The sequence below is a fragment of the Lepidochelys olivacea genome, assembly GCF_965140295.1.
Source record: "Lepidochelys olivacea isolate rLepOli2 genome assembly, chromosome: 9".
Taxonomy (NCBI): domain Eukaryota; kingdom Metazoa; phylum Chordata; order Testudines; family Cheloniidae; genus Lepidochelys; species Lepidochelys olivacea.
This window is the reverse complement of record NC_140419.1, coordinates 47,490,549-47,516,971: the sequence shown is the minus strand read 5'-3', so window position 1 is coordinate 47,516,971 and position 26,423 is coordinate 47,490,549. Positions and strand designations below refer to the sequence as shown.

The window sequence follows — 26,423 nt, the reverse complement described above, 5'->3', positions numbered from 1 at the left end:
CTGCTTAGGTAAAGGGAGGAGGTTAATGGGCAGTTACCAAAGGCTCAGGTTTCTGGATGAGCAGTAAGCGTTTAGTTGTTACACCCAGAGCCACAGCTCTTCAGAAACCCCAGAAATGTGATTGGGACTAACCTGAACCTATGCTCAGCATCTGGGATTCTGTGATATGGAAATGCTGAGGCCTGTGTGACTTATCCAAAGACAGAGAGGAAATGACAGCACTAGTGCCATGTGCTATTTAAACCCTCTGATCCAGAGAGAAATCTCTTAAGTAGGGAACTGCTGGGAAGAAACAGTTTCGTCAATGGATGTGTCTACTGATCTATTGTTCTCCAAAGCGGCACGATTATTGTCACCTGGATTACACAGATTTTAACTTGTCACATTTCTGACCATTTATTCATCAATATTGACCAAACTGTCAAAATTATTACCATGTCTCTGCTTAACTTTGTCACCACAAATTACATCTATAAATGTGTCTGAGTACTGCAGAGTCCCATAATCATCAATGTGCTGAGCAATTAACATGTCCACTCACTGCAGGGCAGTCCTAGACAAATTCCTCTTGCCTCTCCACATCTGTTTACTAAACTGTGTGCAATCTCCCAAAGAACAATTTTCACACCCACTCATAGACATTTATACTGCAGGGTCCCTTAGCAAACAGCCCTCCCGCCACAATCCATGCTTTACAGAGCCCCTTGTAGGTGCTTCTCCTTGGTATGTCTGCACTTGAGCAGTCTGGCCTATGTTTTTTGTGATCCCTTTGTGCTATGCTTGCTGTGCTAATCCACGGTGGTGCTGCATCACACTTTCAGTATGTACTTCAGATTTATGATGACGACAACACTTCCTACAAGCGTGCAGTTTGTTTTCATAGGATCACTCAGTCTTGCATGGGCGGCAAGTAGCATAGGTAGAGGAAGGCTATGCCTCCCCAAACAGCCTTTTGTTGCCCTGTCCATGCTCTGCCCTGAAGCTCCCTCCTCTGCCTGCTTCAAGTTCTCTTCTTGCTGTTCTGTGGCCCAGAGGCTGGGGCATGCAGGCTGGGGCCAGTGTGCACAAGGCCGGGAGTTGGGTTCATGCCTTTCTGCCCGTCCGTCTGCCCAGGTCTGAGGGTGCTCGGGCTGTGCCACCTGCCCAGCACTCCAGAGCTGTGGCCACTCCGGCCACACCGCCTGCCCGGTACTCTGGGGCCACTCCGGCCATGCCACCTGCCCGGTGCTCCGGGGCTGGATCCGTGCTGCCCATCTGCCAGGGGCACACGGGGCGGGCTGGAGGCTGCGCAGCGGGTTGGTGGTGCTGCAGACAAGGGGAGGGGCAGGGCCTTAGGCAGGTTGGAGGGGTTGGGTATTAAAACCCAAACATAACCGAATGGATGGAATTTTATCACAAGATATGAAGCTGCAGTGCTTCAAATGTTTCTTGCTGTGGTTCTTTGAAAGATTGCACCTACAGTATATGTATTTGGATGTGGAACTACCGTAAAACCCACCAGAGTGCATATATCATACAGCAAGGTCTTTCTGTTTTTATTAACTCCCCACCCTCCCAGAAATGCATCTGGGAAACTAGAAACTAGAATAAAAGATATAAATATATTACTGTAGAGCTGTCACAGATGCTTAGGAATTCCAGTAAGTTACAGTTTACGAAGGGTATACAGAATAGTCAATAGCAAGGAAAGCTAAGGAATAGTTAATCCACCGCATACAATGTTCTAGGCTATACACCCACATCTGTAGGATGACTGAACCTTCAGTGCTCATCCATGCTGTTTTTGTATTTATCACTCATGTACAGAATTTGATGACATTTATATAGTAGCTGGCCATTTGGCTTTTACAGTCAGGATAAATGCTGCTTAGTAAGAAACTTCAGTAACAATCCCCCTCAGAACTCCAGTTTGTCACCTAGGTAGCAGTTTATACAGCTTTAAAGCTAGTGAAACCACACATTCGAATATGAAACTTTATATGTGAAAGTTCATTCTGGCGTGGGTCTCTAAACTGGTATTGAAGTCGCTGTGGGGGATGCTAGAAAGAATATGGCAATAGTTATTTGACTAGGTCCAATGGCATGGGACTAAGTGCTAAACCAATTTGAATCTGGTCAAAATTCAGACATAGTACCTCAAATTACATGAGACCAGATCCTCAGCTGGTTTAAATCAGCATGGCTGCTTAGAGCTTCTCTAACTTATGTGGTCTAATAATGTTCCCGAGGGTCCTTTATGCTGGCTGAGGATCACCGGAATACAGGCTAATCTGGTGTAGTGCAACTGCCAGTGTGGAGCTTCCACACTGCCTATTTAGGGCAGCTCTGTGGTCCCTTAGTGCTTCAGCAGCACTGCAAAGGATTTCTTTCCACCAAGGCTAGGATCGGGCCTGTAGAATTTACTATAGACGAAGTGCAACACTTCAGCGCTCATCTCTTGATGAATAAATAAGTTGCAAAATTGTCTTGATGTAACCAACCTAAAGTAAAAGTGTTAGTTCTTCCAACTCTTTCCAGGTGTGTTTGTGCCATAATGGCCTTGCATGAGGCTCCAGTAGAGGACAGGCAATGCAGAACTCTTAGTACAGCATCTCTCATTCCTGACTGTCCAATTGCAGCTGATCGTTAGCTAGGTACTCCCTCTGTAGAATTCACTTTGTTTCAATACATTCTCAGCACAGATCATGGAAAATGTAAATTGTTCAGACTAATTTACCACCCCATTCTCATTCCCTGTTGATTGTAAACCCAATGTCTGACGTCAGCTGCTATGGGACTTCACCGGCAGATGATGGCAGACAGAAATGCTAGTACAACTTTAACAATTCCCTGTTTAAAGAGAAAGTTTTAATCGTGTGTATCCTTAGAGAGAGGCATCAGCATATTGATATACAGGGCAGACTCATCACCTTGAGATTGTACAGTCTTTACTAGTGTAATCATGACAGTCCTAACTTTTCTTGCATTTGCAACATTGTGGCAAATGACAATACTTATAATATTAACCTGGCAACTAGAGGCAGCTGCTGAAACATCCTGACTCGTAGGTTCTTGCTCTGGCTGGAGAAATCCTGAATCTGTCTCCAAAATTGCTCATGTCTGGGACACATCCCTTTTTCCTTCCCAGCTGTCATGCCTGCTACTGGAATAGTAACAGTACTCCCTGGAGTGCAGTGCTGGGTATAAGTCGCAAAGCCCAGATGCACCCAAACTCCAGTGGGAGGTGCCGGCATGAAGGTGCACCCCCCCGATTCTGATCAAGGATAGTCACTCTTTAGTTGCAGCCTCGCATCCCTTCCTCCCATGTTCCCCGCCCCAGCACAAGATTCCTCAGCACAGTTAGGAGACTGAGGCTTGCTTTCCATCCTAGGATGTTTGTGCTCCAGGGAGCAGACAAGGGACCCCACGGGGAACAAATGACCCCAAAGGAAGAGGACAGGCAGTCCCAGCCAGCAGGAGAACCTCTCCTCTGCCGGCCACTAAGAGAGGTACTGAGGAAGAGACACCTGCTACCCCACCTGGTTCCAGTGAGAGAAGTGCAATGGGAGTGGAAGGGGAGAAGAGCTCCCTGGATCCAGTGGGAGAAGCAGCCCTCTTGATCCCTCTTTCTCTAGTGAGGGAGGTCAGGGGGTGGATGGAGACCCACTCAACAGTGTCCCTCCCTCAGTGTGAGAAGCTGCCATGGGGACCAGAGAGCAGATGCTGAGTTCTAACAGTAACTTCCTCCATTTCCTCCACTGGCCACACAGAATACAGCAGGCAGCAATAAAGCAGCCAGCGTAGCCTAGGGCCCTGCTATTTCCCTCCAGCCTTACCATGGCATGCCCAGCCACCATTCTGTAGCTGTGGAGAGGGGCAAGAGAAGTAGGTGTCATGATCAGTGTAATCAGGGATGGCTTCATAAGCCAGGGAAGCTGTGAGTAGGTAGGCTGAGCCTCGGAGAGTCCCAGTGGGGCTGGAGAGACCCCATTAAGAGAGGGAGAATGTGCCATTCTGTTCACATCAGGAAAAAGAAGTTCTTAAATTCTGAAAACCTTTTGCCTGGTTACCCAACATAAACATCAACGATCTGGCTTTGGCAATAGACATGGGCTTGCATTGCAATAGTGCTACCCTTTGTGGTGCACATACTCTGTGGACTGATGGGGAGGGGAGCACAGAATGGGCACGTCGGTATCAGCTGTAGCACCAGCATAGTTCAGGCAGCTCAACTGTTCAAACCATCTGTGATCTAAAGGGCATTCTGCACATTGATCACGCTTCCCTTGTGGTATTTTACACATCTACATGTACCTCAACCTCACCAGCTCTCCCTGCGTGCCCAACCCCAAATGTATGTCCCCTGACCAGCAAGGTTTGCTAGTTTCCACACTGTCATGTGCCAGCAATGCCCCTCTGCCATGTACATTGGCCAGACCGGACAGTCTCTAAGCAAAAGGATAAATGGACACAAATCAGATGTCAAGAATTACAACATTCAAAAACCAGTTGGAGAACACTTCAACCTCCCTGGACACTCAATTACAGACCTAAAAGTTGCAATTATTCAACAAAAAAAACTTCAAAAACAGACTCCAGCGAGAAACAGCAGAACCGGAATTAATCTGGAAACCGGACACCATTAAATTAGGCTTGAATAAAGACTGGGAGTGGATGAGTCATTACACTAACTAAACACTATTTCCCCGTGCTAATTTTCCCCCTACTGTTACTCACACCTTCTTGTCAACTGTTTGAAATGGGCCATCCTAATTATCAGTACAAAAGTTTTTTTTCTCCTGCTGATAATAGCCCACCTTAATCAATTTGTCTTTTAAGAGCTGGTAATGGCAACCCGCATTTTTTCCATGTTCTCTGTATATATACCTTTGTACTGTATTTTCCACTACATGCATCTGATGAAGTGGGCTTTAGCCCACGAAAGCTTATGCTCAAATAAATTTGTTAGTCTCTACGGTGCCACAAGTACTCCTCGTTCTTTCTGCTGATACAGACTAATATGGCTACCACTCTGAAAACTGCCATTTGTGACTCTCTTCATGATGAGCCATGCTCTCCCCTTGGTTGTCTTGTGTTTCCAGTGCTACTGGGAGCTTCCCACAGAGCTGGAAAAGGTCTCCTCCTAATGAAGTGTTACAGCTGTAGCTCCTCGTCTCATGTCTCCAGCACAGCCCTGTTCCACCAGTGATTGGCTGAGGGTCAGACACAAAAGTCTGTAGCTGGTATAAACTGGTGGAGAGCAGGGCCTGGAACAGTTTCTACCTGGGGAAGGATTGGTTTGTCTGAGCATCTCTCCAGCAGGTGCAGCAAAAAACAACCACCCATGGCTGTTGTTCTTGGTCTGTGGTAGCCCCCTGTCTGTGCTGGAATGTCCTCCACTGTTACCTCTGACCCCAGCAGCCATTTGCAAAGGTGGGCATCACTGTCCAGGGGCAATGCATTGGAGAGAAGCTTAGCTGTCCCCCAGTTTATGGGAAGGGGAGGGTGCTTTGGCATTACTACTGGGATACTCTGTGTGGCCAATATTGATGGCTCCATCTTTCACTCCAGCCTCTGGCTAGCAGGAATCCAATGAATGTTAAGTCAAGCCCTCTCCAGCTTCTGAAAGCAGGAGCAGGACCATTAGCATGTTTTCTCTCTCTTTCCTCCACCTACCCCAAGCCTCTTGGCTGCTGTGAAGAAAGTTAGAAGGGGGAGACCACAGAACAGAGCTCCCTACTCCTCTGCTGGAAGTGGGAGAGCTCCCTCTTCTGCTCCAGCTGCTGCAGTGAGAGTTTTCCTCTCATTTCAAGCTATTTAACCAGTAGGTGTGTGTCTGCTACTCTACCCACTCCCAGTTTCTTGGTTGTCATGATTTGGCAAGGAGGAGGGGTCTCTCCTCTACTCAACATTTCCCCCATTTCTTGGCTCCTGAGATGTGGGTTGACTCTGCTGCTTCTATCCCCTGACTCCATTTTGGGTCTTTTTCATCTATGAATAGCTCCAGCACCTGTCTCTGCTGCTGCTCTGAGCAGTCCCAAGCAAAAGGCCTGATTCATATCACTTTTCAGAACCTTGTGGGCAGCACTAATAGCACCAGTGAAAACCAACAAGGCGCTGCTTGCTTTTCACTGTGCTGCAGCTTGGAAAAATGATGAGCAGCAACATGGGCACTGTTGCTGTCTGCAGCCTGAGGAAGGCAGCACAGAAGAAGTTGATGCCTTCTTTCTCCCATGCCCCCATTTACTGGGGAAAGTGCCCCACTGATCAGGGGAAGTGGCTGAGTGGATTTTTAAGCCCTGCATTTTTAATAACCAAAGTCCGTCTCTGAAAAAGATTTTTTAAATTCAGAGGGGATTCTCCTTTCAGTCACACTTGTGTAAATCCGGAGTATTGTCTGTTGCGGCCATATAGATTTACACTGGTTTGAGAGGACATAAGATTCTGAGTCTTTAAGGTGTATCTGGGAAGCTGTCCTTGTGGCTGGATGGACTGGAGCTCCTAAAGGCTGGATTCTCCTCAATGGCAGTCTTTGTCCTCTTGTATGATGGAACTCCATCTCTCTTCTAGCCAAGCCTCAGAAACTAGACACTTGACTTCCTTGCTCCTACTCTGGGGCTTTCTCCTCTTGTCACCAGAAGAGGAGGTACAGTAAGGCCTACAGGGAATCCAGTCCCTTGCAAAGAAGTACCACTGAGGAGTGTCAGTGGGGAAGAAGGCCCGGCAGATGGACCTGAGATCTTCCCCTCCCCCAGTTTGTATTCTACAGCCTCCTGAACTCCATCCCCAGCCCCTCACAAAGCCAAAGAACTGCCTAACCCCTTAATACACTTTTCTTCCTTCAGGCGCAGTGACTTCTGGGTGGAAATCAAAATGCCCCTTTTTGCATCTTGATTATGGGTAATGACAGCCTGAAAGGATTATTTTTCAGCCACGTCTTGACTTCTGCGTTGTTGCTGGAGGGCTCCTTGGCAGACTGGGGCGGTAGTGAGATGACATTTAATGAGACAAGAGATTGAAAACTGAGCAATCAAGAGGGCTCGGACTTTGAAATCAAACTGTTCACATTTCAGGGCGGGGCTGGAAGGAGGATAACACCTATCTAAACATCGGAATCCAGGGCCACTGAATCTTTCACAGGGATACTTGTTCTCCCAGGTGTTTGTCAGGCATTTGATTACATTGATATATAACAAAACAAGAGTGTTTTAAATAAACTGACTAAAAATCCCTTCCCCTTTACCAGGCTGCACAGGCATAAACCTCAGTTGCTCCCTCACAGTGGCTGGTAAGGGATGTCTTGAGTTTATTTTCCATTCTTGAGCTCTGTGGCCTATGAAGCAGGAGAATCAGGCCCAAGCCTTTCCCTTTGGGATGCCTTTCAGGAGTCTGACAGGAGCCACATGCAGTGGAGAGGCTAAAGTTTAAAGCTCAGGCAAGCATTACGAATGAGAGCGATTGACCTCACCGGTGCCTGGAATCCCTGGTGTGGAAATGGAATAAATGCTGAACTGGGGGCAAAGTCCCATAATAAATAACTGTGAAAGGCACTTCAGTTACTTCCTCCTTTTTGCCACGGAGGGCTGACACGCAGGGCGGGATTCTCAATGGCTCCACCACCAACTTCATCTCCCTTTTCTTTCCCACTCTGCTATCTGTGAGAGAGAAGAAACACAGCAGAATCAGGCAAACAGCAAAATCTTCCGTGTGAACAGGTACCTCCCATCCTTTTCGGTACCATTCAGACTCTGATTTAGAGGGTTAGCTTGCTCAGGTGAGAAGAGCAGCAAAGACATGCACTGCAAAAAGCAATACAAGCAAGGAGTGGGGAGAGCATTTGCTATTAATACTGGGTAAAAGAAGAAATTTTACTCTTGAATTTGAATCTGAAATCCATAAAAACTAAGAGGCTTCCCAAGAAAATTCCTGATGAGACTCGAAGAGAGAAAGGGTAGATCATAACTAGATGCCACTGGAGAGGCAATTTTCATGTTGGTGTGGGGAAAGATTTCTGGGGAGGTAGGGAGTGGAAGTAGTTGCAGGAAGCGCAACTAAAAGATGGACAGAGGGAGCCCATTCAAACCAAGAAGTAAAAGGGAAGGAGAATAACTGTTGCACTTGTGTCCAAGATCATGAAAATGAGTTCCTGATAGTGCTGAATAAGCTAGGGTGTTATGATGTTACAGATCAGTTGGGGACCAGGACTGGTACAACTGGTAGCTGCAAGCTGTCATTTACTGAAGTTTATATTCATATTTTTCTGGATTCATGAGTTCTGCAGATTTGATAACTAGCTATAATTATTCCAGTTTATAATGGTTATAAACCTCTAGCAAATCAGTATTAGTGTTGCAATAGTGACTGGTATAGTTCAGGATGAGATTCCTCTTTGCATTCTGATTTCAGTTATGACATTTTAAAATCTTTTGAGCTGAAATGCACATTCTAGGCTTTGAACTATAACCTTCTTATTGGAAAAGTTGCATATATATATAATAGTTAAGATAGACAAACATATTGTTGGGGAAGAGGAAATATTTTTCAGCTATTAAGGACATTTTTCAGACTTTTTCGGCATTTAAAAAAAGGAGCTTTCTAAACTTCAAACTTAGCATGTACTTAATGATGACGTGATCTGCCTTGTTTGGGGGATTAAATGTACTTTTGAAATAATAAAGGTGTAGCCTTTAGACATCATTTGCAAAGCAGGCACACTCCGTTATTTTCTTTGACTTCACAAAATGCTTCCAAGTACAGTTTTCCAAATATCTGTAGATGTAAATTTTATCGACGTGTAGCTACGGTCTCAATTCTGCAACCACATACACACATCCTTAGCTAGATGCACTGTGAATAGCCCTTGGAAGTAACTGGGGCTATTTGCTGTGTGCAGAGTTAAGCATGCGCTTAAGGGGGGGCTTTGCAGTATCCACAGACCACATGGCTCATCCCTGCGCAGGCATCCCCATGCAGCCTATTGCTTTATATCGGGGGTGGCCAACCCTAGCCTGAGAAGGAGCCAAAGTTTACCAATGTACCTTGCCAAACAGCCACAGTAATACATCAACAGCCCCACATCAGCGCCTCTCCCTCCCTCCCTCCCAATCAGCTGTTTTGTGGCATGCAGGAGGCTCTGGGGGGAAAGGGAGAGGAGCAAGGGCATGGCAGGCTCAGGGGAAGGTGCGGGAAGAGGTGGAGTGGGGGTGGGGCCTGCAGAGCCAGGGGCTGAGCAGTGAGCACCCTCTGGCACACTGGAAAGTTGGCGCTTGTAGCTCCAGCCCCAGAGTCGCTGCCTAGACAAGGAGCCGCATGTTAACTTCTGAAGAGCCGCACGTGGCTCCAGAGCCACAGGTTGGTCACCCCAGCTTTATATGGTAGCTTTTATTGTCTCCAGCTATCTTACTCCATAAAGGGGCTTAATTGCACCTTTCATTTATCTGGAAAGAAAGGTGGTTAGCACACCCATTGGCTTAACCGGGCCTGAGATTGATGGTAGCCATTAACACCTTCTAGCACAATACTGTTCAAGGAATAGCAGTGAGTTGCTTGAAAGAAGGTGGTGGCACCTATCCTGATTTCTGTCATCGTAAAGGATCACAAAGCTTTCTTTTAACACTGAACAAGAATTATATTAGAATAAGGGGGAAAAAACAAAACAAAACAGTATCATCCCTAAAGCTACATTCTCTCTGTTTCACTGTAGAGTTTCTGTGGCACCTTAGAGACTAACCAGTTTATTTGAACATAAGCTTTCGTGAGCTACAGCTCACTTCATCGGATGCATTCAGTGGAAAATACAGTGAGGAGATTTATATACACACAGAACATGAAAAAATGGGTGTTATCATACACACTGTAAGAAGAGTGATCACACTACAAAAGGTTCCCCTCCCCACCCCCGCTCTCCTGCTGGTAATAGCTCATTTTAAGTGATCAATCTCCTTTACAGTGTGTATGATAACACCCATTTTTTCATGTTCTGTGTGTATATAAATCTCTTCACTGTATTTTCCACTGAATGCATCCGATGAAGTGAGCTGTAGCTCACAAAAGCTTATGCTCAAATAGATTGGTTAGTCTCTAAGGTGCCAAAAGTACTCCTTTTATTTTTATTTATGGCGAGTAGCACCTTATTCTGTGACTTCACTGGGGCTACTCCTGGAATACAACACCATTCAGCAAATGTAGAATTATCAGACTCTGGTTCTTAATGATATTTTGTAGTGCATATATGCATGGTTCATTTTTGCTTAAACTTTCTAGAAAGATACATTTTGTGGAGTGAAGATCAAGCCAAAGAGCAGAATTTTTCAAATAGCACTGAGAAAGTGAAGTTTTAAGATTATGTTTGCACTTCACTTAACGATGCCATAGCATGTACAACCAGACAAATGGGTTTTCTTTTGTTTCAGCTGAGGATGTTACAGGTAGGAAGTTTTGGAGTAGTTCGGGGTGAGCTCCAAAGATCAATTTTTGGTCCTGTGTTGTTTACTCATTCTGTTAATGATTTACTTGAGGTGTGCCATCAAATCAATATTTACCTGAATGCAAATGATGCTGTATTTCCTGATTGAGCTCTAACCAAGCAGCAAGTTGACAAATCCTTTTGAGATGTATAAAAAAGTGGACTGTCCTCTAGCATGTACCCTTGTAGCAGTTTTTTCCTCTCCTGCAGCCCCTCCTGATGGTCGATCTGATTCTCCTCTTCTCATGAGTTGGCCCTCCAGCCAGATCACTTTAAAGCAGTGGTTCTCAAACTTTTGTACTGGTGACCCCTTTCAGATAGCAAGCCTCTGAGTGCGACCCCCCCTTATAAATTAAAAACACTTTTTAATATATTAAACACCATTATAAATGCTGGCGGCAAAGCAGGATTTGGGGTGGAGGCTGACAGCTCATGATCCCCCATGTAATAACCTCATGACCCCTGAGGGGTCTTGACCCCAAGTTTGAGAACCCCTGCTTTAAAGCCTCTCCCTGTCCAGGGTATCAACATCCCAAACAGATCATGTCCCACACACTGTTGGTCATCCAGACATCTTCCACCTCTCCAGGGCTCCTCTTCCATTCCCTCCTCTCTCAGAGTAACAGCCCTAAGGTCTCTCCCTGGAGTCTTGTAACCAAACTTAAAAAGCAAAACACAAACTGCAACAAAAGAAATTTCTGTCCCCTCCCTTAGGCAGAAACTTTTAATCCATCCCAGGTCCTTCCAGCCCTCCATTCTTCTGCAGAACGCTGACTCTCAAGAGTTATCTTCCTCTAGTCTAGTCTCTACACGGGATCCTCCACTCCCATCTACCCACGAGGTTACCTGCCTGTCAGTTTGCCTTCTCTCAGGCTGACTCCAGGCGTCTCCTTCACGCCTGCTGTCATCTCCTATCAGGGCATATCCCAGAGTGTAAACCTCCCTCCTGAAACACCTCTTTAGTTGAACACCTCCTTGGGTTTCTTCCCTGGAAGCCCAGGTCCTGCCCTTTTGTCAGGGCTCATGGCCAGAGCGTATTCCAACCTGGTAGCTTCTCTGTATCTCTCCAGGTTCCACTCAGAGCAGGTCTGCAGAATTCTTTCCCTCTCTCACTTCAGCCACCTTCTGACCTGAGCTTCCTCTTCCTTTTTTTTTTTTTTTTTTAATAGAAACCATCCTGCTCCTCCTCAGCTGGGCTTCATCTTTGATTAGGCCTGTCCCATACTCCAGGTGCAATCAGGTGTGTTAATTGGCCTCTCAGGTCCACATTAACCCTATAATCACCTGACTAGGGTAAAACAACCCCTCACAGGATGATGTCCTGAGACAGCTTTTTTCAATAATTCATCCTAAGTGGCAGCAAAAATGGAATATAGTATTTTGGTTCTAGAGTCAGATGTTTCCAAATGGGAGAAAATATATTGCAAATATTTCATTAGTATAATAAACCCTGAAATGAAACATCTTCTTTCTAAGGGTGTCCTGGAACAACCAGAAAGAGGCAGCACCGGGATAGGGGAGCTCCTGTGGGTGGATTGAAAGGAGGTGAGAGAGAGTGTAGTTTTTCACACAGACACACAATGGTGAGAGACCTGTGAGAATGTGGGAGCGAGGCTGGCATTTGGTGGATATTGTTAGGGACTAGAGAGGGTTCACAGGCAAAGGTGGCACTTGTAGCCTGCTCTGGAGGTCCCTTGTAGCCAGGGCTTAAATTCTCAAAGATTATTTACCAGAACCCCCCCCCATTCAGGGGTCCGGGCTTTAGCACCACAGGAGAAGCGGGGGCGCCGGGGCTTAAGGCTTCAGCCCTGCAGGAGGTGCTGGGCCTCTCACAGGTTTGAAAATATTTACCAGAGTTCTGCTATGCTGGGCTCCAGCTAAATTTACGCCCTGCCTTGTAGCAGTGGAACCCGTTCAATGTCTTCCTGGGGGTTTGGGCAACACAGAGCTGGGAATATGATGGCCTGAGAATCGAATGGCTTCAGGTGACATTCCCACCCTGCTCCAAATAAAACCCATACATATAGGGCTTCCTAGGGTTCAGCTTCACAGGTAACTTGACTAATGAAAACAGAATATCCACCTCAACTCCAGCCTGCTGGATCCGAGGGCCTTCCTGTAATTTCCCCTACCTCCCTCTGACCAGAGGGTCAAGCTTCTCTCCCTTTCTACCCTGTCAGAGGTAACAAGCTATACATGCTGTGATGAGTCCGCAGAATTTACTTATCAGCTTTACTAGGGGTAGCTCCTGTTAATAGGGCTAATTTGTTGACCTAACAAAAAAGCGCCCCCAATCTCTGTGTGTGGTTGTAGATCTTGCCACCCTGTTCCAGTGGGCTTGGGTCCTGTTGTGGTGAACTGGGGGAGACTAAGCAAAAGAAAGCCATTATTAAGCTTAGGTCAAGGCAAAATGGACTCCTCAGGTACACAGAGCATCAGCTGGCAGGGACATTGCTCTTTGACTCATGCTGTTTAGTATAGGATCAGGTTTCAGAGTAGCAGCCATGTTAGTCTGTATTCGCAAAAAGAAAAGGAGTACTTGTGGCACCTTAGAGACTAACAAATTTATTTGAGCATAAGCTTTCGTGAGCTACAGCTCACTTCGTCGGATGCATCCGATGAAGTGAGCTGTAGCTCACGAAAGCTTATGCTCAAATAAATTTGTTAGTCTCTAAGGTGCCACAAGTACTCCTTTTTTTTTTTTTTTTTTTTTTTTGTATAAGATCAGTGACTAATAATACCACCCATGATCAAGTGATGGATGACACCCCCAACTTTGCATATGTAACTGCCTCGGCTGGTCCCTGGCTGCTCCCTCCCCTTTGTTTGCTGAGTCATCTTCGCAAACCAGATAATCTGTCCACCAAACGACTGTCAATTATGTTCATTGTTTTTTTATATGATTTGTGTAATGGAGGCTTGGGATCGAACTCTACCCATATCCCTAATTTCTGACGTAATGTAAGGAATGGAGAGTCCGGGCTGCATTAAGTTTTAGTTCCTCCAGCAATTGTTTCAGGAGATAACACAGACATCTGATCTTGGAAGTTGAAAAGCTTTAGAAGTTGAAAAGCCTTCCAGCTCATCTGCTAAACGGATGTATTTGGCCTCTGTAAGTCAGCGCTATTTTCTTGTGAATGATCTTAGAGATCCCAGATCATATTAAAATGTGGTTTGGGGTGTATTTTCTAGAGATGGTCCCAAACCAAAACACTCAAACTCTGGAAAACTTCAAACCTAGTTCTAGAGCCAGACTTTGCAGCCCAGTCCCAGCTCAAACAGTTTCTGAAAAGCTTTGTCCATGATTTCCCTGTGCATATCGAAAGGACACTGGACTAAATCTCAGTGTAGCAAGTAAGGCAACCCACAGATCATGTTTATCCCTGAAATTGCTTCAAGAGTCCAATTGCAGGGAAAGGTGTATGCATTTGTGCTTATTTAGTCTGTGGTTCTTTGGTTGTCCCAGGTCTCATGGCCTAAATAATATAATCATTTATGTTAAAGCAAAGGGAGCAGATTCAATAGGGCCTGCACACTCAACAAACAAGGCAATCCTTTGGACTCTTGTCACCAACACTGTCCTCTCAACTGTGGCCTCAATGCTTTTGTTTGTTTCCTGGGGGATTCTCCACTTTGCAACTGGAATCCTCAAACACTCTTCATTTTCCCTCCTTCACAATCCTTCTCAAAGCCCTTCACTGCAGCCACAGATGAGGAAGGCTGTATATGGATCTCTGCTTTTGTATGCGTGTTGTGCCAGACCTAGTGGGCAGACTGCATTGGGCAGCTTAGCAAGGTAGAAAATAAATCTGGGTTACTGGGCTGACCACTCACGGGAATTGAGCCACTAGGTCACTGGACCAACTGAATGCAAATAACGGTATAGTTTACGTGATGTCTTGTTATTGGGGGTTAAATTTAAGTTTGACTCTCTGCCTATAAACTTTTTTGGCATTAGCTTAAGAGAATTCTGTTAAAAAAACAAACCAACAACATTCCACAGTGATGCCTTCTATGTTAGTCTACCTCTTGGGTTATGTGGTAGAACTCAGGATAGCCTGCAAGTCAATCTGTGCATTGCGCTGTGTTGAGGATTCTTGCCTTCAGGTATATGGTTTATATTGTTTCCACATTTTGTGTATACTTTTAATGATCACTTTTCCTTTCTTTAATCCTATGCAGACTCATAAAGATACTACGTTTTTGGTTTTTAAGCGGAGAGTCCTGCCCGTGCCCCACTTTTGGCAGTGTTTTGATCTGTTCTTATCCCTGAGCTCTCCTGTAGTCTAAGTCTGTTCTTCTCTTCGTGAGCACAGGCTGTATGTGGGACTGTGAGGCAGGATGGTGGTTCTCAGAAAGGTAAGTCAGATGCTTTGCTCTGGTGTACTGGTTAGTCTAGAGCAGTGGTTCTCAACCAGGGATATGTGTACCCCTGAGGATACACACAGGTTTTCCAGGGGGTACATCAACTCATCTAGATATTTGCCTAGTTTTACCACAGGCTACATAAAAAGCACTAGTGAAGTCAGTACAAACTAAAATTCCATACAGACAATGACTTGTTTATACTGCTCTATATACTATACACTGAAATGTAAGCACAATATTTATATTCCAGTTGATTTATTTCATAACTATACGGTAAAAGTGAGACAGTAAGCAATGTCTCAGTAATAGTGTGTTGTGATACTTCTGTATCCTTATGTCTGATTTTGTAAGCAAGTAGTTTTTAAGTGAAGTGAAAGTTGGAGGTATGCAAGATAGATCAGACTCCTGAAAGGGGTACAGTAGTCTGGGAAGGTTGAGAACCACCGGTCTAGTGGGGGATGTTGCAGAAAGAGGTGAAAAGAAGTCCATGGGAACTTAACGCATTTCACTTCAGAAGTAAAAGCAACAAAGAGCCAATATCTATCAACTAAGCATCAAACAACATCTTCCCAAACAAAATTACAGAGACACAACTGGTTCTGTTTATTGGGCATAATGGTTATTTTGGGCAAGCTTGTAGTATCCTTGCTCATGCTGAGTTGGTGCCTTACACCACGAGCACTTCCACTGAAACCAATGCGGCTCCTTGAGAGGTAAGGTTCCCTTCACCGTGAGTAAGGGTTCTGTTTACAGATGGTATGCTCCACTGGCTGGTGCAGAATTTATTGCAATAGTGCTTTACAACTGTTTGTCTTTTAATGTAAACCAATAACATATTTTAAGAGGGAAAAAAACCAACGAGGTTTAAATTACTCCATGGTAGTAAATGTTTTGGAACCGACTTGGAATAATATGCAACAGAGCCAGATCCTCAACAGGTGTAGCTCCATTGAAGTGGATGGAGCTATGCCAGTTTCCCCAGTGGAGAATCTGGCCTATAGTCTTTATTCTACTTGCAGCCAAGTTTTGACCATTGGCATAAAACCGGTTAGGCCAGATGTGGCTGATCCTGTGTGGGCACATGGGATAGTGGAGGGGAAAGTGCAAAGGATCCCGCTCTACCTTGCAAGAGGCTGCAGTGATCTTGGTCTTTGCATTCTGTGGACGCAAGGGCTGGGGGAGTGTTAGCACCACTAGCCGTGCAAGATACTCCAAAGGGGATGTAGTGCAGGATGGAGGGATTCGTCATGCCTGGCAAACAGCAGCCAGTGCTGTCTGGAGCATTAGCTATACCTCTCTAAAGGAAGTGTAGAGTCATCTCGGAGTATGCTTCCCTCCTGAGGCACCATAGGCATTCTGCCTGCCTGTTTGCTCTGTAGACAGAATACTGACTGGAGCTGCCCCAGGTGTGGTCCTTCATTGATGCCAAGGTAGGAATTTTGCCTGAATAAGGAGTGCAGGATTTGTCCCCAGGGAAGGAGCTGATAAATGTGCTAATGTTTCCATGTGCAGATTATTCAATTGATCGTTGAGGGAATGTGCAATTAGAACTTACTATCACAAATCTCTGAAAATGACCAGGATATCTAGTCAACCCATCAGCGTTATCTTGTCTGAAGATGCCCTCCTACCACTTTTCCAATACTGCTTTGTCTTTGAATGTTTTTAAGTAGCAGAAATAATAATAAATGCACATACAGACTATATCTCATTTGAGAATATCAAAGCACTTTGTGGACAGTCGCTGAGCCTCAGAACTTCTCTGTGACGTAATGTAGTTAGATAAGCAGTGTCATTGTTATAACTTCTGTGCCATTTCTGCCTATAAAATGGCTATCCCAAATGACTTGTCCAAAGTCACATAGCAGGTCAGTAGCAGAGCTGGGATTAGAACCCAGGAGTCCTGACTTCCTAACCTGCTTTAACCACTAGATAACGCTTCGTCCAGGCAATAGGCACTGGGCCAGTTAAGCAAATGTAAAAGAAATCCCACAGTTATTAAAACCAGGAGATATATGCTAAGAGTTAGTTGGAGCCTAGATGTAAAGCAGTACTTAACAGTAGCACTTCCTTCTCGCCAGGGTGATCATGTATGGCTGGAATCCTTGTCCAACAGTGAATACAATGTCCCTATTGGGGCAGTTGTGAAGATCTCTGACTCAGGACAGATCTTGGTGGAGGATGATGAAGGCAAGGTAGGCTACGTTATAACTTCCTCAGCAGAACATACTTAAGTTTTATGTAACATGGTGAAGAACAAGAGATGGGCCTGAACCAAGCCACAGATCTATTCCTGAACGTTTTGGAGTTCTAGGGTGAAATCCAGATCCCCTTTAAGTCAGCTGGGCCAGGATTTCACCCTTGGAATCTACACCCGGATACAGAACTGGCTGTTGTGGCTAGCCTCTTTCATTATAATGGGCCAAATCAAAATTCTGGATATCCAAACACCCTCTAACTTTAGTGGAGTTCAGAATCTGATCTGGATGTCATGATTCAGGGCCAGTCTAGTGTATGGCCCATCAGAGCACTACAGAACTGCAAGAATCAGGCAGTAGTACTTGCCAGAGGCAAGACATGGGACTTGATGAGCCAATGGTCTGGTCCTATCTCCAAGCCTGTATTTCTGGGAGGTTATAGTCTCCGTGTAATCCACAGCAGCTGAATTTGCCACAGCGAGTACTTCTTGTCCCACATTTGCTGGAGAATTGTGCTCCAGCATCTAAGTTCTCATTCCATTTCTAGCCCTCATGATTGTGCAGAGAACACTGAGAATAAGAACTGAGCACAAACTGATGCAGTGTTGTGTTTCTGCACCTGCAGCTGGCTTGCAAGGATAGCTCTGGAAGGTGTGAATGGCTCCATTCATCTCAAGGGATTGTTGACTCTCAAACATAAAGATGACACTTTAAATGGCATACTGTTAACTGTTTCACTGCTGATCTTTTTTAAAAATCAGAAACATCCAATGCCTGTGCTTATCCTACAAGCCCAAGCTTCTTCCCACCCCTTCCTGATACCCAACGCCCAGCTGTCCCCATCCCAGCTCCCAAACCTCAGGTTTCCTCTCAACAGTTGTTACGATGCCATTATGCTTTGTCAATACCCAAATCTGCAGCAAAACTGAAAATGTGGGGACAGCGTGAAATCACTAACTGAATTTAATATCAGGATGTGGGCTACTGAACTGATTGTTTTATTCCTTTCCATATTTCAATTAAAAACTTCCATATTTTTAATTTAAGTGTAGCTGCCACAGAAATTCCACTGGAGCATAAGAGAATCCAGGGCTGGCTCACCTAGGTCCAGCTTGCCACAGGATCTTGACTATATTCCTCACCTGTAATGTCCTATCTTGATTCAAGCATTGCATGCTGGGTCATAGTCTCAGTGGGCTGCACCTATGTATTAAAGATAAAGCTGCTGCAATCTGCTCTGGGTTATGCCAGCTAAACCCACACTGTGCTAGTGTGAGTTACACTCAGGTTTTCTCCACGGCAACATGGCTCCCTCCTTTGGATGCCCCTGAGCTAATGTACAAAATCCCAGATGATTAATTAAAAGCTGTTGTGTTGTTCTATTTAAGGAACATTGGATCACTGCCCGGAACATCAATGCTGTGCGTCCCATGCATCCCACCTCTGCACAAGGGGTGGAAGACATGATACGCCTCGGGGACCTGAATGAAGCAGGCATAGTGCATAACCTCCTTATCCGCCATCAGGAGCACAAAATCTATGTGAGTGCCAAGACAAATGGGCAAATCTCAGTCAAGAATAAGAAACGAAAAACAGCACACTTCTGTCAGGGGGACAATTTGTCAGCCAAGGGGCAGCCTCTGACACAAGGCAGCCTGGTTTCCTTTGCCAAATATTGGACTGAGAGAGCCTTAGTGTCTCAGCAGTTCTGAAATTCTCCCTTTTCTTCTCTATAACTGATCTCATCCTAGCACCTTGACTGCAAGGACAAGAGCTGGCACCAGACTTTGAAATCATGGAGTGACTCGACAGCGAGATGCATGGACAGCAAGAGAGCTGCCTTTTAGTTTTCTGCCTAAAGTGAAAGTTACCAGTGGTGACTCTCTGTCTGTCAATCCAGACATTAAGACAGGTATCAGGTCTGTGGTACAGCATGCAGTTAGGAAATCAACATACACTCTGCTAGGCTAATTTCAATATTCACCTGAGGAAATAACAAACTATTAGTCCAACCAGATGCTCTATTTGTTATTGTTGGCAATGGTATGATCTGGCTTGTCTTTAGGTTCAATTTGATCTTTATTTAATTGTGATGCAATGAAATACATTGAGAGGAATGTTGGTCTTGTGTTTAAGGCACTGCCTTGGGACTCAGAAGATGTGGTTTCATTTTCTGGCTTTGCCACAGACTTCGTGTGTGACCCTGGGTAACTTAATTTCTCTGTGCCTTACTTCCCTATCTAGAAAACAAGGATATAGTTACTTAGTTTCTCCCACACTTTGCTCTGCTTGTCTGTTTGGATTGTAAACTTTACAGGGCAGGGGCTGTCTTACAACATGTTTATGCAGTGCCCAGGCAGTGCCAAATCAAGCCCTGATTTTAATAGGTGCTACACTACTATAGCAAATGTAACAATGTAAAGTAAATGTAACAATGTAACCATTACAATAATAAACCCTGGCAGTCATATTTTGAAGCTCTTGTATGTAATCATGTTGCATTTATATACTGTAATGCCTTTCATCCAAATGGATCCCATTTGGCACTTTATAAACTTTACCAAATGACACTATATACACACAGACACATTTCAGTGATAGGCAAAATAACTGGGGTATGTACACACACACACACACACCAATTATTTTGCCTACCCCTGAAGTGCAGCCACATCTGGGGTAGAATACAACAGCTGTTTAACATCACTTAGCAACATTTCACAACAGTTAATGGTAAGAAACGAAAAATACCATATCTGGTTGAGCTAACAGAGATTTTAACCACAGTGTAATTAACTGAGCTGGAATTTGGCCAGGCGATCATGGTTAGTATCTCTTCTTTTGCAAAAAGCACCAGTGGGATCCTTAATGGACCAGTATTGATCAGGAGCACAGCATTGTGTCTCATTTGAATGACCCTATGTCCAGTAGCATAGTGCCCAGTTCAATACTGATTCAGAGGGAAGAGTGCAATCTACTGAGTCATCAACCCACAAGTTTCTGCAGCACCCGGGGTTTTCCCTAAGAGTTCCTTATCCTTTCCCGAACCTGCTTAGCTTATGAGCTTATGCAGGGTCCTGCACTTAGGACGGAAGAACCCAATGCACAGCTACAGACTAGGGACCGAATGGCTAGGCAACAGTTCTGCGGAAAAGGACCTAGGGGTGACAGTGGACGAGAAGCTGGATATGAGTCAGCAGTGTGCCCTTGTTGCCAGGAAGGCCAGTGGCATTTTGGGATGTATAAGTAGGGGCATAGCAAGCAGATCGAGGGACGTGATCGTTCCCCTCTATTCGACATTGGTGAGGCCTCATCTGGAGTACTGTGTCCAGTTTTGGGCTCCACACTTCAAGAAGGATGTGGATAAATTGGAGAGAGTCCAGCGAAGGGCAACAAAAATGATTAGGGGACTGGAACACATGAGTTATGAGGAGAGGCTGAGGGAGCTGGGATTGTTTAGCCTGCAGAAGAGAAGAATGAGGGGGGATTTGATAGCTGCTTTCAACTACCTGAAAGGGGGTTCCAAAGAGGATGGCTCTAGACTGTTCTCAATGGTAGCAGATGACAGAACGAGGAGTAATGGTCTCAAGTTGCAGTGGGGGAGGTTTAGATTGGATATTAGGAAAAACTTTTTCACTAAGAGGGTGGTGAAACACTGGAATGCGTTACCTAGGGAGGTGGTAGAATCTCCTTCCTTAGAGGTTTTTAAGGTCAGGCTTGACAAAGCCCTGGTTGGGATGATTTAACTGGGAATTGGTCCTGCTTTGAGCAGGGGGTTGGACTAGATGACCTTCTGGGGTCCCTTCCAACCCTGATATTCTATGATTCTATGATTCTATGATTCTCTAACGAGAGCAGAGCCCAGGGTGGCTATGGCTGTGTTCTGCTGTGTCTGGATTTGATGTTATGGGTAACTCTCTCCTCTTTCAGACCTACACAGGCTCTATCTTGGTCGCAGTGAATCCATACCAGGTGTTGCCACTCTACACAATGGAACAGATCCAACTCTACAGTAACAAGCGAATTGGGGAGCTGCCTCCCCATGTCTTTGCCATCGCAGACAACTGTTATTTCAATATGAAGAGGAATAAGAGAGACCAGTGCTGTGTTATCAGGTAACTGGATGAGTGGGTGGGACTAGTGGTGGTAGGTTTACCACGGGGATTGGATAGAGAAGGGTTCCCAAAGTGTCTGGAGAGGTGACAATCTCTTCAGTCCTTTGGGGAGGCATAGATAACATCAGGGAAAATGAGAAGAGAACATTTGCTTTTTTGCTGTGTCATTTTCAGTTAGGACTCAGAAATATTTAGTCCTGAACGTGCATTTATGTATCCACGTGACTGTATAATGTGTGTCCAAGCATGTCAACTATGTTTGCCCAAATGGGTGCATACATAACATTTTCATGCACAGCTTCAGAGACAGGGCTGATTTCACCCTGCATATTTGTGCTGTAATTTTTGTATTTGGACCCTTACTGGAAATATTTTGCAAGAAAAAGGGATCAAGAGACTGCTCCCTTGCACATGTTTATATTTCCAAAACCCATCATTTCCCCTCCAAGCCCTCTGAGTGCAGCAGGACATTCTACACAAATAGTCTCTTTATAAATAGATGGAAAATGGGAAGCCTGAATACATTGTCCATAGCAGGGAAGGTACCTTTTTTACCTTTGGAAGGTAGCCATTATGTTTGAAGATTGAATTTAACTTTCTGAAAGGAGAGATTGTCTCTGAGAAGGTTAATCTCCCCTCCTAAAACAAGACAAGAGAAACGTTATCTTTTTCTTACAAAGGTATTCCCTGTACTTGTTTTCTGTTCATATTTTGTGCAAGGAGCTGGATAATCTCAATGCAATGATGTCTCTTGTTAGCAGAGGAGATACTGGGAACACGAAGTTAACATACTAAAACCAGCACAGATAGTACAATAAGGTACTAAAGATGAAAGGCCAAATTTTCCCTCTTCTTCACGCTGGGGCCAATCCACTGGCATCAGTGAATTTGCACTTGTGTAACTGATGGAACAGTTTAGCCCTTAACATTTTAGTATGCAGAATAGCTTCAATTCAGTGAAAGAGACATTGAAAGGTAAGCCTCTTACTCTCTACATGAGACTCAGGACAGTCCCATAGTATGGAGAAGATCTGTGAATTTTTACCCTGGTCTGCCATTTTTTCCACTGTAGCAGAGAAAAAGAAACCGAGACACTGATTTACCACATGTATGTTTTGGATTCCAGTGGAGAATCTGGAGCCGGGAAGACTGAAAGCACTAAGCTGATACTGCAGTTTTTAGCTGCTGTCAGTGGCCAGCATTCCTGGATTGAGCAGCAGATTCTGGAGGCCAACCCCATTCTGGAAGGTAGGTTATGTAGCCAAGACGCCTGATTCACCATAACACCAGTGATTTTGATGGATTTATGCCAGTGTAAAGCTGGAGTAATGCAGTAATGTCTCAGTGCCACTGTGCACTGTCTCAGTAATGTCTCAGTGCACAGCAGCTGAACTCCTTAAAGCCTCAGTGATGTAGTGGTTGATCAAGGAATCTACAAGGAATTTTGGCAAAGTCTGCAGAGAGTTTTCCCCAAAATCTGTGTGGTTCATCTGAGATTTTGCCCCAGATCTGCAGGGTTTTTGACTCAACCCTATTCCCATATGTTAAAACTAAATATTCTAAGACACAGGGAGAGTCGTTCAGCATTTTTTAAAAGCTCGATCTATTGGTTTTATCCAAGAGAATATTAAGCAGTGACTTCATCATGGTGTATAAGTACCTACACATGGAAAAGTTTTCAGATTAGTCTTCAATCTAGCAGACACAGGCATAACAAGATCCAGCCATTGGCTAGAAGCTTAAGCGAGGTAAATTCAGGCTAGGAATAAGGTGCAAATTTTTAACAATGAGGGTAATTAACCATTGGAACAGGTTATTTGGAGCGATGGGTTCTCCATCAGTGTCTTTAAAATCAAGACTGGATGTCAGTCTTTCCAAACTATATGATCTAGCTCAACCACAAGATATGGGCTTGATGGAGGGTGTAATCCAATGGCCTGTGTTATGCAGGAAGTCAGGCTAGATGATCAAAATGTTCCTTTCTGCTTTTAAAATATGTGACTGAATAGGATTTCTGGAGTGAGCTGCTCATGTTAGTTGAGTTTTACTGGATAGTCCTCTGCTTTGTGGATGAGAACTCTGTAAATGTTACTTTCACCTGCATTTTTAGGACAAGTGCCAAGTGTCTCAATTACCTGAGTCATTGAAAGGCAGTCTAATGATGGGCCTGGCTGCTTTGTGGCATTTCAGTGCCATGTGAGATGGCTAGTTTGCCTGCTCAATCCCTGTGTCTACCTCTGCAGACAAAAAAAAGGCTTGCATGGGCTCCTAAGTGAGTCCCGTACAGCATTCTCAGCTCAGGGAGAGTCTCCACAGGGATGAGGTCAGGGATTGCTTCCCTAGGGAGGCACAAAAGTTTCTGTGGGTGTGGGGCACTGAATTGGGAACCTGTGGCAAGGTTTTGATGGTTGGGGTTGGGAAGGGCTTATTCAAGGTGTGACAGGCTTGGTGTCAGGGTAGGGCTAGTCTAAGCAATTGTGGGAGGGATTTGGGAACAGGAAGGGGTCGTGTTGGGGAAAGATGGGGAAGTTATGGTGAGGGGTAGGCATGCACTTGTGCTAGTCTGTAGGAAGGTGTTTGGCTGAGGGAGACTGTATCTTCCCACAAGATCTTCCCACAGCTTTGCAGCCTCCCTGCTTCCCATGCAGAGAGATCTGGTGTCCCCTCCCTACCTACATGAGATATTTAGGGCCCATTTGCTCTCATGCACAGCTGTCTGCCTCTCTGTTCAGCTGAGTGTAGGATGGAGTCTGGGGCCTGTCATTCCCAGTGTGAGTCAGATCACACAGCACTGGAATCTGGAGCTCACCAGGTGAAATGCCAGCAGCAAGACCAGGTAGTCTGAAAGTGAAGTTGCCATGCCCTAAGCAGGAGTAAACCCAGTGTCTGTCTCTATCCTACACTTCCTCCCCTCACCAGCCTTTGGAAATGCCAAGACAATTCGAAACGACAACTCAAGCCGCTTTGGGAAATACATCGACATCCACTTCAACCAAAGCAGCGTGATCGAAGGAGCCCGGATAGAGCAGTTCCTTCTGGAGAAGTCCCGGGTTTGTCGGCAGGTAAGGGTTAATCTGGGAGTCAGTGCTAACTCTACTCCTGTTTTATGACACCGCACTGACAGGCCTGTCCCCTGGGGTACTTCTCTCATTCCAGGCTCCGGAGGAGAGGAACTATCACATATTTTACTGCATGCTAATGGGGATGAATCTGGAGCAGAAGAAGATGTTGAACCTGGGCACTGCTTCAGAGTACACCTACCTCACCATGGTAAGATGCACCTCCCTCTGCTGCCATCGCCTTGAGCACAGGGTTCCTCATGCTGGGCCGCTCTCACGTGTCACAGCAAAAGCAAGTGCAAGAGGGCTGGTTCTCACATAGAAATGGCCATGCCTAGAGTGAAAGAAGAATTAACAGTAAGGATGTTGTGGGCTCAGCTGCAGTGTCCTCTAAGCTTTTATTGTACTGTATCCATCACTGGGTGCAAGCTATGGCCATTAGAAGCTATCCATCAAGAGCAGCCTTAAGAAAGACCAATAGCATCTTCAGTTGGCTCCTCAGTGCCCGCCTTTGCACTGCAGTCCAGTTTCGGGTAACTGTCATTGATCTCCCAGGAGGGAGAACACAAGGCCTGGATGTATTTTTCAGAGAAAAGGAATTAACAGGTACAAAATGTTTCTTTATTTCACAGCTGAAGCAACACCAGTAGCCATGGTCCTTATCTGTAGTGGGCCTTGCAGAAATAACTCAGTAATGTGGTTCTCTCTCTAATCTGGGCTAGTTAATGTAAACTTCCCAGTCTGTGTTTATGTTTTCCAGAGAGTTTCCCTTGTTGGATGTGGGGATTCATCTTGCGGGAGACCGCTGAAAGTACAGAGTGGCTTAACAGCACCACCACCATTGACTTTCAGTGGGATTTGTGCTTCTACGCAGTTTTGGAAATCCCACCCCTAGTCTGGCCAAGTTCTTCACGCTAAAAACATGAGCTGAGCTGCTTTGCTCTGTGACTTGGACAAAAACGAGTAAAGGAGGAATTAGGGCCCAGTCCTGCCCCTGCTGAAGCCAGCAGGATTCATGCCACAAACTTCAGTGGGAGCAGGGTTGGGCACCCAAAAAAAAAAAGCTGCTCAGGCTAGTGGAGGCTTTTGTAACCGTAGGCCTGAATGTTTACAGAAAGCTTTGGAACTCTGTGTTAAAGGATGGGAAGAATCTCATTAGCTAGAACATGCCTGCAGCTCCTCTCGGCCATTCGCATGCACTACTGCTATGGGCTCAAATGATGCTGCCCCTAAAGGAAAGTGCCCCGTGTGCCTTTGGCCCAGCGAGTGGGAGCAGATTCCCCAGCTCGTTAATTATAGGAATGGAATGACTGAGGACAAAGTGATAACGCGGTCAGCGCTTATTACAGCAGTGCAAGCGCTGTGTATTCCATGAAGGGCTGAAGTCCTTTTAGCTCAGTGATGAGTGCTGTAAAATATTTAGATAGGCAGATTAGACCCTGCTCTCACGGTTTTTGTTTTGCTCAGCTATTGGTACGAATAGCTATTCTTAGTGCTATAAATAGAAAAGCACATAAGGACACTTCACTCTTCCTGCTGCCACAGCACTGCATTGCCCAGGACTCACTGACCCAGCAGACATGCCCTACAATATGGGCCAGCCCTTAATGAGTTATTTATATGGAAGGTAGCAAAGGGCAGAGCCCTGAGCTGTGCCAGGCAGACTATTGCTGGAGACCTTTCTCATGTTGTTTTTGGATTGTGCCACTCAGTGTCTTGTGCTAGATTCTAGTGTTCTGATTTTGCAAAGGTATTTTCTACCACTGTCCAAACCCTGCCTGTCTTTATTTCTCAAACTGGGGGTTACTGACTAGTGCCAGGGGATGTTTGTACAGGGCAGAGGAGAGCTACAACAGGGGCAGGGAAAGAGACGTGACCTCAAATCTGCCCTAAGAAACACTGCAAATGTATCCCATGGTGACAGATAGAGCAGTGGGTGGACTGCTGAAAGTTACGTCTTCTCTTTCACTGCTCCAGAGCAGCCTTTAATGTAGCTGGTTGTTGAAGCAGCCCCTGGCCTAAGCTTCTCTCTCCTCTTCCCATGTTACTCAGCTCAGCCATGGAAGCATGTGCTGTTTGACCTCAGAGACCCACTAATGGATGGCTCATCCCACTACTGACAGAAAGGTGTATAGCCAAGCGTTTGACTACACTAACGGTTCGCTCATAAAAATATTCAGGAAAGCCAAATGCATTGTCTAAAGACAACACAGCACAACATGAAAAGGAAACATCTATT

The 26,423-nt window shown here is 45.3% G+C and overlaps 1 protein-coding gene across 3 annotated transcripts in view; it reads left to right on the top strand.

Annotated features, from left to right (window-relative positions):
• The window catches only part of MYO7B (myosin VIIB), a 97,314-nt gene that overhangs the window by 488 nt on the left and 70,403 nt on the right, over positions 1 to 26,423 (top strand). The window contains exons 1-8 of one of the 3 annotated variants that reach the window (XM_084638193.1): positions 7,566 to 7,694; positions 14,761 to 14,803; positions 16,894 to 17,007; positions 18,399 to 18,551; positions 20,941 to 21,125; positions 22,252 to 22,373; positions 24,045 to 24,187; positions 24,282 to 24,395. In XM_084638193.1, coding sequence (XP_084494319.1) covers positions 14,786 to 14,803; positions 16,894 to 17,007; positions 18,399 to 18,551; positions 20,941 to 21,125; positions 22,252 to 22,373; positions 24,045 to 24,187; positions 24,282 to 24,395 — 849 coding nt within the window. In that variant the 5' untranslated portion in view covers positions 7,566 to 7,694; positions 14,761 to 14,785. Of the gene's footprint in view, positions 1 to 7,565; positions 7,695 to 14,626; positions 14,804 to 16,893; positions 17,008 to 18,398; positions 18,552 to 20,940; positions 21,126 to 22,251; positions 22,374 to 24,044; positions 24,188 to 24,281; positions 24,396 to 26,423 lie in introns of those variants that run through there. The other 2 variants (XM_084638191.1, XM_084638192.1) reach the window with 2 other exon arrangements.